Source organism: Penaeus vannamei, chromosome 33 (genome assembly GCF_042767895.1).
Source record: "Penaeus vannamei isolate JL-2024 chromosome 33, ASM4276789v1, whole genome shotgun sequence".
Taxonomy (NCBI): domain Eukaryota; kingdom Metazoa; phylum Arthropoda; class Malacostraca; order Decapoda; family Penaeidae; genus Penaeus; species Penaeus vannamei.
In genome coordinates this window covers 18,766,712-18,781,711 of record NC_091581.1, presented here as the reverse complement: position 1 = coordinate 18,781,711, position 15,000 = coordinate 18,766,712, and the positions used below count along the sequence as shown (strand labels likewise).

At 39.7% G+C, this 15,000-nt stretch overlaps 1 protein-coding gene across 1 annotated transcript in view; it reads left to right on the top strand.

Annotated features, from left to right (window-relative positions):
• Window positions 1-15,000, top strand: part of LOC113825815 (uncharacterized) — a 441,032-nt gene that overhangs the window by 410,396 nt on the left and 15,636 nt on the right. The window contains exon 9 of the mRNA XM_070145167.1: window positions 6,509-6,587. Coding sequence (XP_070001268.1) covers window positions 6,509-6,587 — 79 coding nt within the window. The remainder of the gene's footprint in view (window positions 1-6,508; window positions 6,588-15,000) is intronic.

The window sequence follows — 15,000 nt, the reverse complement described above, 5'->3', positions numbered from 1 at the left end:
CAAACACATACATAAACCGACACCCACATACAAACAAACACACGTACATAAACAAACAAGCCGGAGAAAAGAATCACGTTACCAATAAGCTTCATCAAGCCAAAACAACCAAAATCATGAACCACAACCTCGTACATCCTTACATACGGAACCCCCGTCTTCCCATCTTACTTTTCTTTCCTGTTTCGAATAAGACTTTATCTCTTAAAACATTTACGCTTGAGAATCTTCCTGTATGGAGCCCCCCCCCCTCCTCTTTTTTTCCTGATATTATCGAAAGGCCTTAAGACTCTATAAAAAGGTTGTGTTGCGTGTTAATGCGGGTGTGTTTATGTCTTTTACGTGTGCGTCTGCGTGTGTGTTTTCTAGGCTCCTTTGTGTGTTTGGTTCTGTTATCTCTCCATGTATATGAGTGTTTTGCATGTGGAGAAAACTCTTTCTCCCTTCTCCCCTCTCTCTCTCCCACTCTCTCTCTCTCTCTCTCTCTCTCTCTCTCTCTCTCTCTCTCTCTCTCTCTCTCTCTCTCTCTCTCTCTCTCCCTTTCTCTCTTTCTCTCTCCCTACTCTCTCTCTCTCTCTCTCTTTCTTTGCATTCTCCTCTCTCTTTTTCTCCTTCTTTCTATCTATCTATCATCTCCCTCTGTCTCTTCTTCTCCGCTCTCTCTCTCTCTCTCTCTCTCTCTCTCTCTCTCTCTCTCTCTCTCTCTCTCTCTCTCTCTCTCTCTCTCTTTCCCTTTCTCTCTCTTTCTTTCTATCATTTCTCTCTCTTTCTGTCTGTTTTCTCTCTCTCACTGCCCTTTCTCTGTCTATCTATCTATCTATCCTTCTCCTGCTCTCCCTCTCCCTGCTCCACTCTCTCTCTCTCTCCCTGCTCTCCCTCTCCCTGCTCTCCCTCTCCTGCTCCTCTCCCTCTCCCTCCTTTCTCTCCTCTCCTTTCTCCCTCCCTGCCATCCCTCTCCCTCCTCCCTGCCTCTCCCTCTCCCACCTCCCTACTTGCTCTCCTCTCCCTGCTCCCCCTCTCGCTTTCCACTCTCCCTCTCTCCCTCATCCTCTCCCTGCTACCCCCTCTCTCCCTCCATCCCCTATGTCCCTAACTCTCCCTCTCTCCCTGTTCTCCATCTTCCTCTCTCCCTCTCCCTGTCTCCCTCTCCCTCTCCTTGCTCTCTCCTCTCCCTCTGCCTCTCCTGCTCTCCCCTCTCCTTCTCCCTCTCCCTGCTCTCCCTCTCACTCCCCCTGCTCTCCCTCTCACTGTCTTCTGCTCTCCCATATCGCCTGCTCTCCCTCTCCCTGCTCTCCCTCTCCTGTTCTCCCTCTTCCTCTCTCCCTGCTTTTCCCTCTCCCTCCTCCCTCACCTCTCCCTCTCCCTCTCCCTGCCTCCTCCCCACCTCCCTTGCCCCACTGTCTCCCTCTCCTTCTCCCTGCTCTCCCTCTTCCTCTCCCTGCTTTCCCTCTCCCTCTCCCTCACCCTCTCCCTGCTTTCCCTCTCCCTCTCCTTGCTCTCCCTCTCCCTCTGCCTCTCCTGCTACTCTCCCTCTCACCTCTCCCTCTCCTGCTCTCCCTCCTCACTCCCCCTGCTACTTCCTCTCCCTAACCCTGCTCTCCCTCTCCTGCTCTCCCTGCTCTCCACCCTCTCCCTGCCCTCCCTCTGTCGTCCCCCTGCTTTCCCTCTCCCTCCCTCCCTCACCTCTCCCTCTCCCCTCTCCCTGCTCTCTCCTCTCCACTCCCCCTGCTCCTCCCTCTCCCTCTCCCTATCTCCTCTCCCTGCTCTCCCTCTCTCCCCTCTGCCCTCTCTCTTCCTCTCCTCACTGCTTCCCCCTCTCCCTCCTTCACTTCACCTCTCTCCCCCTCCTCCCTGCTCTCCTCCCTCTCACTCTCTTCCTATTCCCCCTTTCCCTCCCTCCTCCCTGCTCTCCCTCTCCCTGCTTTCCCTCTCCCTGCTCTCCCTCTTCCTCTCCCTGCTTTCCCTCTCCCTCTCCCTCTCCCTCATCCCGCCCGAGACAAGAAAGTGAGCGATTGAGTCTCACGAGCCCACATGTGTTTGTGTCTCTCTTTCGTGTGTTTTCATTTTCTTTCGTTCTTCGAATATGTTTTCGTACTCTTCCATTGGTCACTTTCTCAGTAGATGCCCTTAATTCCTCATATAAGTTTGTAATAATATCTTTTATAAGAAAGCGTTTTAGTTGTTTTGTTTGTGTTTGAGTAATAGGGTTTGGATAGAAGAATAAGACAATAAGAAATAGCCCGCGAAAGGAGGGAACGAAAACATGGGTTGGCCATTAAAAAACGATCGATACGGAATCATAACAAACCGAGCAAATAAGAAACCCGACGTAACAATATTTTTTCATTCACTAAACATAACCTTCGTTACGATGCGTTTTCTTCCAATTCGCTGCTTCACTACAACTACAAAGCATTAACAACATAAAATACATGAAAAAAACTGACGTACAAATTAAGTTATATCTTCTCAATCACAAATCACAACCTCCTTGATCCACAACAACTGCACAACATCAATAACTAATATATATATATATATGTATATATATATATATATATATATATATATATATATATATATATATATATATATGTATATATACAAAAATACTCCGAACAACCAAACAAAACCGCATATCCCCCCATTCACAAATCACAACTTCCGTAACGATGCGACTTCCTCCAATTCCCTAATTCACTACAACATTTCCACACAACATTACAACAACTACAGAAAAACGACCCTTTTCCTCTACTTACCGTGATTACACCTGTACATTTGCTCGACACCAGAGGGCCATGATCGATCTTCTCGCTCCCGCTGTAGGTTCCCCGTCAGGCAATAAATCACGCAGTGTCAATGGCAGGTTCATTTAGCTCTCCGCGGTATCACACGTAGGCACATAAGCGAGAAGCCCTCCTTCTTGATGTCGATCTGGGATGCTGATGGCTCATCGATCTCGTGGTTGTGCGGATAGCATGCTTGATGGACGACACGTGTTGTGCGAATAGCATACTTGATGGACGACACGTATGGGTGTGAGATCTGTCGCTTACGTTGGTAAGAATGTCGGGGTGTACTGTATCATATTTACGTTTGGGGTTATATGTATTGATGGTTCTGTCAGTATTGTGTCACAATGATGTAAAAGAGTTGGAATAAGGTAGATAAGATAAGAGTGTAAGGCTGTATTTCCTACTAGAGGTAGTCACGGTCAAACATGTTTCGAATTCTGTTTTGAACATCCACTTAATACCTCACTTTTTGTATGGGTTAAGACAGATTCGAAGCTTTAACTGGTTGTACTGTAACTTTCAACTAAATACATTTTTTATTATAATTATTTGCATAAAAGGTTTCTATATCAACTGTACAGTAACGGACAAAAGTCTCTTAATGAATTGAAGCTTCGAATCTGTTTTACTCTAAACAAAAAGTATGGTATTAAGCGCATGTTCGAAACGGAATTCGGAACATGTTTGACAAGAGTTCTGGCCGTGATTGTACTGCTATAAAAAGCATTCATAGAAAGTGACGTACTATTGAAAGACTAATATTCCTCTCAAGTACTTTTCTCACGCCCAGTTCTCTGTCATGAAAGACCCAGCTTGCATCAATATTTGAGTTCATTTAACTTGGTGCTTGACTTGAGAATGTGTGATTGAATTAAAATGGTAACCATCTTCAACTTTTGACCGTAGACATATACACATTTGGTGAGAAAGCGAAGTTGAAAGCGAAGATAATATCTACGATAAATTGAATCACAAAATACGTTTAACCAGATAAGAGGAAAGATATAATATACAAGACTACAAAGGCTCCTGGAAAGAAAATTCAGAGTTATTTCAGGTATGCAAAGGAATGTAGAATATTCATGAAATTATCAGCTGAGTGAGTCATCCAGTAAGATAAAATGCAAAGAGGAATAATGTTGATGATATATAGGATAAACAATAGCATGATAGTATTGTTAATGATAATGATGATTCTAATAGTGATATTACCATCATTATTGATGCTGTTAATTTATCATTATCATTATTGTTATTGCTAAGATTATTGTTACCATTAACATTATTAAAATCATTATTGTTGTTGTTTTTACTACATCATTATCACAATGTAGTAATGTAGTATCATTATCATGATAATGATAAAAATGATGGTGCTGATAATGATGATGATGATGGTGATAATGATGGTGATAATGATTTTGAAAACATTGATAATGATTATAGCAATTACAATAATAATCACACCAAAGAATTACATAATACAACAGTAATGAAACACTACAGATCTGGCTTCATTTTTTAACAGAACGGATACCGTGATACACAATCTGACACTCTCTTTGATGAGGTTGCGAAATTTTGCTTTGACTTCCGGGCTGTGGTTTTCCCGGGATATTTCCCCGTCTAAAACATTTCATGATGGAGATGGGACATTTTTTTTTTTTTTTTCTTTTTTTGATGAGGGAGGGTGCTGGTTGTTTTGCACTGTTGGTTGTAGACTGTTTATAGTTATTGTGGTGAGTGATTCTGTTATCTAAGTTGTTAGTAGTAGTCGTAGTTGTAGCTGAAGTAGTAAGATCCTGATCGTTATTATCCTTATGTATATTATTGCTGTTATTTCTATTGTTGCTATTAATATTGTTAATGCTGTTATTATTATTACCATTATCCTCAATATCGTTATTGTTATTATTATTATTATCATTATTATCATCATCATTAATATTTTCAATATTATTACTATTGTTACTATCATCATCTTTATTAATATCATTGATATTACTGTTATCACCACTATTACTATTGCTTCTTTACATTTTTTTTATTTGGACAAATCTTCAAAGAATAAGATGAGATAAATGAATAGATAGATAAAATAATAGATAAGCAAAAAGAATAAATGAAATCCGATAGATTCCAATAAAAAAACGGAAAAAACAACATACAAGAAAGCAATATTTCAGGTCCATGAGACATACACATATCTCCATTATGTTGCAACATCAACAACGCAGAAAATCGGATATTCCTCAAAATCGTAAAGGGTTACGTAAATTCCTTGTCGTGTAATTGCTCTCGCTCGCGCTGTCCATCAACACTGATATATGCATGACATGGCAAGAGACGCCTTTGCAAGTTGCAGTCATGCACCGAATCTCATGACAATAATTTACTTTTATTCTTTCTTTCTTTCTTTCTTTTTTTATATGTCACGAAGTTGTTCTCTTTTGTTGTTGTTTTCTTTCTTTCTATTTATTTTGCGTATCGGAGTGTGGGTATGCTCTCTCTTTCTCTCTCTCTCTCTCTCTCTCTCTCTCTCTCTCTCTCTCTCTATCTATCTATCTATCTATCTATCTATCTATCTATCTATCTATCTATCTATCTATCTATCTATCTCACTCTCTCTCTCTTTCTCCCTCTCTCTCGCTCGCTCCCTTTCTCCTATTCAATTATTTAAATACAATTAAAAGCGTGCTGAACTATCCAAAAATAACGTGATGAAATATGGAATCATCCAAATGCAAGAACGTCTACTTACAGCGGTGAGATAATGAGGTTGGCAGAACCAATTACCCGCTAATCCCTAATTATTCTTTTGGATGGTCTGAGTTCAAATGCGCAAATGAATTTTCCGAATACATTAGTTAACGCTATTTTGATCTCCGTTTTCTGTTTTTCCCAAAGATTGTGTCCCCTTTGATAATTCCCATTTTCTAATTTCAGTCTTTCCTCGTTTTCAATTTATTGTTTCATATCAGTAATTATATTTTCATTTTCAAGGTGTTTTGGGCAGTTGATATTCAATTCTGTCGTTATTTCATTCATTAGGAATATGTAAATAAGCCTTATGTTCATTTTCAGTTCTCTCGTGTTTTTCTTTTTCTGTTTCTCATAACTTTATTCGATTTTTTCTCTCAATCTTCAACCTATCTCTCTCTCTCTCTCTCTCTCTCTCTCTCTCTCTCTCTCTCTCTCTCTCTCTCTCTCTCTCTCTCTCTCTCTCTCTCTCTCTCTCTCTCTCTCTCTCTCTCTCTCTCTTTCTCTTTTTCTTTCTCCTTTTTCTTTTTTCACATTTTGTTTATCTTTATATATTCTCAGTTTAATTTTTCGGGCTGTTTCGTCGTTTTCATTTCATTAATTAATCAACGCATCTTGATATTATCCGTGATTATTATCTATGAAAATCAAATATTTATTTTTATCTTTCAAATGTACGCATCTCTTCTTCATCCACTTTTTTTTTTCTTTTCCATGACTTTCTTCATCACCTTCGTCTTCTTTTTCTTTTTCTCTATTTCCTTCAGTTGCTGCTGCTACTCCTCGTATTCTCCTTCTTCTTATTCTTCTTCGTCTTATTCTCCTCCTCCTCCTCCTCCTCCTTCCTCCTTCCTCTTTCCTCCTTATCCTCCATCTCCTTTTTTGTCTTCTTTTTTGTCTTCTGCAATTCCGAGTTCATTTGTTTGTTTTTTTTACATTTGCTTTCGCAGGTGATCGTGTCCATGACAGCTGACGATCTGAAAGCGTTCCTCTGCTCCACGGACTGGTGGGACCATTCCTTCACTGCCAGTAAGTTCCTTTTCGTTATTTTTCTACCTTTCATTCGTAATTAAGCATAAAAAAATAATAGGTGGATAAATAGCTGAATAACTGAATAGATAGAGATACGACATGAAAATGGAATGGAGTTTCGTCATCGGAAATACCTTATCGTTGCTTGGTAATGTTTGATACGATATTTTGCGGAAAATTGAAGGATTAGATAAATGAATGAATTAATAAATTGATGTAATGTGAGGAAGATTTAATGGAGTTGTGTTCGCGAATATTTTGCGTTGTATAAGTATTTATTAACAGGTAAGGTTTTCCAGTCAGATCAATCTGTTTATTCTCAATTGTACTTTTTTCTACATCTGCCATAATAACCAAGCACACACACACACACACACACACACACACACACACACACACACACACACACACACACACACACACACACACACACACACACACACACACACGCACACGCACACGCACATACACACACACACACACACACACACACACACACACACACACACACACACACACACACACACACACACACGCACACGCACACACACTCACACACACACACACACACACACACACACACACACACACACACACACACGCACACACACACACACACACACACACACACACACACGCACACACACACACACACACACACACACACACACACACACACACACACACACACACACACACACACACACACACACACACACACACACATACACGCACACACGCGCACATACACGCACACACACACACACACACACACACACACACACACACACACACACACACACACACACACACACACACACACACACACACACACACACACACACACGCACGCACATACACGCACACACACACATCCCAAAACCGTGATAAGGGAGGGAAATAATTGCTTAAACAGGCATTACACACAAACACATTTTGCTGTGATTAATCGAATATTTTTTCCCCCTTTCTGCTTTGTGTAATTGCAAATTTGATCGTAAATCATCTGTTTCATAGAGGAGAGATAAGCTTCCGATTATTAATGTCCGGGAATTGTGACAATAATTGTTCTGAATGTGACAATGTATGTTCATGAGCGTGCGGACTGTTTTTTATGGGAGTGAATTGTGCATGCGTGTGTGTGTGTGTGTTGTGTATGCGTGTGTGTGTTGTGTGTGTGTATGTGTGTGTGTGTTGTGGGTTGTGTCTCTGTTTGTCTGTCTGTCTATTTCTCTGACTATCTATCTATCTATCGATCTACATATCTCCCTATATACCTATCCATCCAACTGTCTATTTGTCTATCTATTTATCTTTTTATCAATCCATCCAACTGTCTATTTGCTTGCTTTCCTATATTTTTTTCTTAAAGATCAAGCAACCGCCGCTGATGAATCATTTCACGGGAAAATTCCTCACAACGAAACTCATGAATTTTTGTCAATGTGCAAATACCTTTCGAAGAGGAAGTGCCAATAGGTGCCAGTCCTCGGCGTCCTGTCGGAGTGCCGCAGATGCCAGGCCACTCTACCCTGGTCAGTGAAAGGTAGAGCTGTCTATCTACCTAATAGATGAAGCTAGACGATAGCAGGACTGTGTATCTACCTAATAGACAAGGGTAGACGATTGTAGGGTTGTCTGTCTACCTAATAGACGAAGGTAGATGATAGTAGGATTGTCTATCTACCTAATAGACGAAGGTAGACGATAGTAGGGCCGTCTATGTACCTAATAGACAAGAGTAGACGATAGTACGACTGTATATTTACCTAATAGACAAAGGTAGACGATAGTAGGATTGTGTATCTACCTAATAGACAAAGGTAGACGATAGTAGGACTGTCTATCTACCTAATAGATGATAGTAGGGCTGTGTATCTACCTAATAGACAAAGGTAGACGTTAGTAGGACTGTCTATCTACCTAATAGACAAGGGTAGACGATAGTAGGGTTGTCTGTCTACCTAATAGACAAAGGTAGACGATAGTAGGACTGTCTATCTACCTAACAGACAAGGGTAGACGATAGTAGGACTGTCTATCTACCTAATAGACGAAGATAAACGATAGTAGGACTGTCTGTCTACCTAATAGACAAGGGTAGATGATAGTAGGACTGTCTATCTACCTAACAGACAAGGGTAGACGATAGATGGACTGTGTATCTACCTAACAGACGAAAATGGACGAGAGTAGGGCTGTCTATCTACCTAATAGACAAGGGTAGACGATAGTACGACTGTCTATCTACCTAATAGACAGGTAGGCGATAGACGGAAAAATGGGGAAGGGAAAAAAGAGGATAAAACGCCTGATAATGTAATTGTTAAGTAAATAAAATAGAGATATTTACCACGACGACGACGAAGAAGAACGTGAAGTGGGAGGAGAAGAGGAAGAAGAAGGAGAAGAATATGAAGTAGGAGGAAAAGAAGAAGAAAAACAAGAAGAAGGGGAGGAAGAAGAAGAAGAATGAAAAATAGAAGGAGAAAACGAAGAGGAAGAAGAAAAACAAGAAGAAGAATGAAAATAGGATAAGAAGAATTAAAAGGGAAGAACAAGGAGGAGGAGAAGAAGAATACGGGGAAGAAGAAGAGAGGTAAGAAGAGGGAGGAGAAGAAGAACAAGAAGTAGGGAGATGAATGAAAGGAAGGAGGAGGAGAGGAAGAAGAAAGAGGAGAGGGAGGAGGAGAAAGGAAAGAAGAAGAGGAAGAAGTAGAAGTGAAAGAAGAAGAAAAAGGCAGATAAATGGGAAGGTAGAGGAGGGAAGGAAGAAGAAAAGCAAGAAGGAGAAGAACAATAAGAAAAAGGAAAGAACAAAAAAAATAGAAGAGAAGAAGGAGAAGGGAGATGATTTGGAAGAAGAGAAGGAGAAGGATGTCGAGAGGAAGGAGAAGGGAAAGAAGAAGAAGAAGGAGAAGACGAAAGAGCCATCTCTATACCACGTTGAAGAAGAAGACAAAAAAAAAACATACCTATCGTGAAAGAAAGCCCCCCCTCCCCCCCTCCCCTCCCGGAAAACAAAAACAAAAGCAGGACGACCCACCGGGGACGCCTTACCCCGGGGCCCAAGGAAGTAAGAGGCGGGGTAAGGGGGGAGAGAGGAGGGGGCTAGGGGGGGGGGGCACTGAAGATCCTCCATCTCCTTGGGACGAAGAGAACCTCTTGAGTCCAACCCGGCCGGTCCCTCAGGAGACGTCACTCAAAGGAGAGGAGGGGTATCCTTTTTTTTTTTTTTTTTTTTTTTTTTTTACTCTTAATGAAATGGAATCTTGCAATTAGTTCAGCATACACCTTTCCGATTCGAATGTGTTGCATGCCATTGAAGAGCTGGCGTTTTTTTTTATATCAACCGGTTGCCAAGAGGAGAGCAATGGCGATGATTTTATAAGTGACGGGGTGACTATTTTAAAGTATTTTTAAGATTGGCTGAGTTTATGGTCTGAGTCGAAGGCGATTAGTTTTGAAACGATAGAAAAGTAAAAAGAAAAAAAAATGTGTCGCTTATTAGAATGCGAGAGAGTGTGGAGTGAAAGAGAGAGAGAGTGGGAAAGTATGGATGAGAGTGAGAGAAAGAGAATTCATATTCAATTTCAGATTCAAGATCCTTTTATTATGTTGGCTATTATAGAGAGAATCATAGCCAGAGAGAGGGCTGGAGGGAAAGGCAAAGAGACAGAGAGAGAGGCAAACAGACAGACAGGCAGACAGACAGAAACAGGTTAATTACCCATTACGTGATCCACAAATCATTGAATTAAACCGTTAAAAAACACACATTAAAGGGGTTTTCCAATTTCACTCTATACGTCACTCTGCAATGCAATGCAATAAATACGACGAACTCAAATTGCTACACAATACGCCAAAAAAGTAAATCATAACACAACCTCGTTTATCTTTCAAAACCGAAATATTGCAACAAAAACAAATTAATCTCATTTTCCTTAATCAACTTTCCTATTTCATTCTGCTCACAGAAACAGTCCGTCATTTTGTTTGGATTTGTTAATTTATTCATTAATCCAATCGCATTTTCTAAATACCGCTGTAGAGCTGAATGGAATTGACTCTCCAGCAGTGAATTACTGCTAAACCGGAGACTGAGTTGACTTAGAGCGAAAGGGAGAAGGAATATCTTACTCTCCTTGGTACCTTGCCGTGAGAGAAATAGGGAGAGAGGAGGGAAGGGAGAGAGGGAAAGGAGAAAGGGGTAAGGGAGAGAGTAGGGAGGGAGGGAAGGGGGAGTTAATGAGTGATTTAGTTAATGAGAGAGAGAAAGAGAAAAAGAAAGAAAGAGAGGATGAGGGAAGACGGAAGATAAGTAGAGCCAGAGGAACTGAAAAGATTGGCGGAAAGTATGAACGGATGAATCTCCATTAACATTTACCTAAATTAATAACGTTAATTCAAGATTTATTCCTGCATGTTCGAACTAGTTTATTGCAACATATGATAAATTTCATGATTCTTACGGAGAAAAAAAAATGACATGGATAATGTCAAATTGTCCGAAATTGTCTCTCTCTCTCTCTCTCTCTCTCTCTCTCTCTCTCTCTCTGTCTCTCTCTCTCTCTCTCTCTCTCTCTCTCTCTCTCTCTCTCTCTCTCTCTCTCTCTCTCTCTCATCATCATCATCATCATCATCCTTTCTCCCTCCCTCCTTTTCCCTATCTGCCTAACTCCTTATCCTAATCTCCCTACCTCCCTCTATCTCTCTTCCTCTCACCTTCTCTCTCTCTCTTCCCCCATAACCCCCTCCCCCGTATTCCCATACTTCCCCCCCACCCCCTCCGCCATTGCACGCACTCCGGGCCTCAAGCTCTTCCAGACTGATGCGACGTAGCATTTGCATACCACAAAATTTATCGTCCAACAAGTGGGATGTTCCTTACCTGGACGAGAAAATCTGTTTTCCGCCGCTTAGTGGTCTTACAAGGGGAAGCAGGTCCGCTGTTCCTCACTGCTTATTTCTGGGATTTCTATCACGTGAGAGGTACTTAGAGGGAACTTAGTGAAGAGGGACTTCCAAATGCTTGATTCTTGGCTTCAGGACGGACGGGCTTACGGGCGGCTTGGGCTTACGGGCGGCTTGGGCTTGTGGGCGGGCCTGTGGGCGGGCAGGTAAGGACGGCGACCAAGGGATGAATAGAAGGAGGAAGAGGGGGTAGGAGAGGATCGGGGTCTCGTGGGATGAAGACTGAGGCGCGGGGGACGGCGGCGGCGGCGGGGATGTGGAGCGCCGGAGAAGGGATTTCTGTCGTGAATGAGGTCCTCGCTGTTCCTCCTGGATTTCTCGGGATGTGTGGGGCTCTGTGTGTGTGTTTGCTGTCTGTCTGTCTGTCTGTATGTCTGTTTATCTGTTTCTTGTCCCCCTGTTTATCTCTCTCTGTCTGTTTGTTGTTCTTCTGTCTCTCTGTCTGTTTGTCTGTTTTTGGTCTGTCTACGTGTCTATATATCTTTTAACAGTCTCTCTATCTAGCTATCAACATAAATATCTCTATCAATCTCTATACATGTCTATTTATCTATCTCTCTTTCTTTATTTATCTATTACTTTCATTTCCTTATACTTTCCGTTACAGATTTTCCAGCAGATCAGATTTTTTTCTTTCCCGCTTTTTTTTATCAATTTACTTTTTCAGAATCGATGGCAAGGTGATTGTTCCCGTTAACAATTTAGTCTGACCGAAAACAACTATTCCGAGACCTCGTTGTGGATTAATTAAAGGCTAATGAGCTTTCAAATTAGACTTTGCAAATAGCTATTGTTACAACAACTAATACTTGTATAATACGCTTGGGATTATGAACCTTATGAACCACTTTTTTCTCTCTGTGTGTGTTGTTCAGGAGAGACCAGGCTTGTTCATGAAAAAAATCTGGGTTAGAATGAGGTCAGCTGATTATCAAGAGATTTCCCGATCATTACGGGAAGGTCTATTCAGGTTGAAAGAATATCTATACATACATACATATATTATATATATATATATATATATATATATATATATATATATATATATATATATATATATATATATATATATATATATATATACGTGCGTGTGTGTGTGTGTGTATGTATATATATATATATATATATATATATATATATATATATATATATATATATATATATATATATATATATATATATATATATATATATACACGTATGTGTGTGTGTAACACACACATATATATATGTACAGTACATATATCTAACTGTTTTAATTGGAAAGATGAAAGAGTGTAAGTTGGTATATCTGCATATTCCATTTACAGCAGTACTGTTATTGAAAAAAAATCTTTGTAGGAGAAAAATAGTTACCACTGCATAACAGTAGTAATAGTACAGTCTACATTCAAAAGGCAAGAAACTTTATTAGAGGTCTGGAGTGGTCTTAAAAAATACCTGAGTAGCACAATTGTACAAGACTTAAAATTCATATTCATTCTCACAGTCGTATTTCTCTGTTAGTGAGTTACGTATTTCTAACAGAATAGTTGCGATATCACATTTACACTCCTACAATGAAGTATCAGATATAAGCGTAGAGTAAATATTACCAAAGGCATGTATAGCAGTGATCGTAGGGTACACCTTTGACACGTATAAACGGTATATTAACGGTGTTAATTGGAATCGAAAAGCATATTTGGTGGAGGCGAAGGGGGTGCCTCGTGGACGCTCTAAGTACGGGCAAGTTTTAACAAAATATCGACTGTGTGGAGACTTTCTGACGAACATTTTCCAGATAACAAAGTGTGAGGTACTACTATATTGTGTTTCTTAAAACGTGTAAGAAAATTCCCACGCTCTTCTTCCTCCTTCTTCCTTCATTCCTCATTTATTCTCTATTTTCCTTATAATTTCTTCACCTGTTTTTACCCTTTCTCCTCCTCCTTTCCCCTTTTCCCCCCTCCTTCCCTTCCTTCCCTCGTCACCTGTTCTTTCCCTTACCCCTCTTTTCTTCTGCTCTTTTTTACTTTCCCCCTTTCTACCCTTCCTCCTGTCTCCACCTCCCACCTCCTACACCTCTTCTCCCCCCTTTCCCCCTCCTCCTCCCACCTCCATCCCCCTCCCCTCCCCTCCCTTCCATCCACCGCCTCCCACCACCCGCTCCCCACACCAATTCCTCTCCCTCCCTCTCCCCCCCCCCCCCATTAATTCCCCCTACCACCTCCTCTCCCCCCTCACTCCTCCCACCTCCTATATGTATGTATATATATATATATATATATATATATATATATATATATATATATATATATATATATATATATATATATATGCGTGTGTGTGTGTGTGTGTGTGTGTGTGTGTGTGTGTGTGTGTGTGTGTGTGTGTGTGTGTGTGTGTGTGTGTGTGTGTGTGTGTGTGTGTGTGTGTCTGTGTGCATATATATGTATATGTATGTGTGTGTGTGTGCATATATATATATATATATATATATATATATATATATATATATATATATATATATATATATATATATATATGTATGTGTGTGTGTGCATATATATATGTATATGTATGTGTATGTGTGTGCATATATATATGTATATGTATGTGTGTGTGTGTGTGTGTGTGTGTGTGTGTGCATATATATATATATATATATATATATATATATGTATGTGTATGTGTGTGTGTGTGTATAGTATAGATAGATGATTGGATAAATGACCAGCCATTTAAAAACACTAAACTGATAGAGACCATTTGAGACAATTAACTCATATAATAACGGCCCATGATGTCTTCATTCAGAAAGAACAAACAGCAACTCACCTGGAATCACCGGTGGCCTGACCTTTATGTCTGCTTTTATAACTGGAAAAATAATGGTTGAAAACGATAGTCACGTTTTATCATATATGAACGAATGGGAGCATTAATGTTCAATCAAAAAACAAAACACCAATCAGTTTTGAATTTCAAATACAGGCCAATGAAGAATATAATAACATTTAAACAATGTCATGTCTTGTTTGTTGACCTTTTAGGCTGGGTTCCTACAGAGACCCACCCACATGTAGACAAACTCATAAATATGTAGCGCATATATGCACATACACACAGACACACACGCACACACAAATATATATAAATATATATATATATATATATATATATATATATATATATATATATATATATATATATATATATATATATTTATATATATATATATATATATATATATATATATATATATATATATATATATACGTATTTATATATATATATATATATTTATATATATATGCATATATATATACATATATATATATACGTATATATATATATATATACACGTATATATATATATATATATATATATATATATATATATTTATAAATCCACACACAAACATAACCATAAGTTCTGAAAGCTACAACG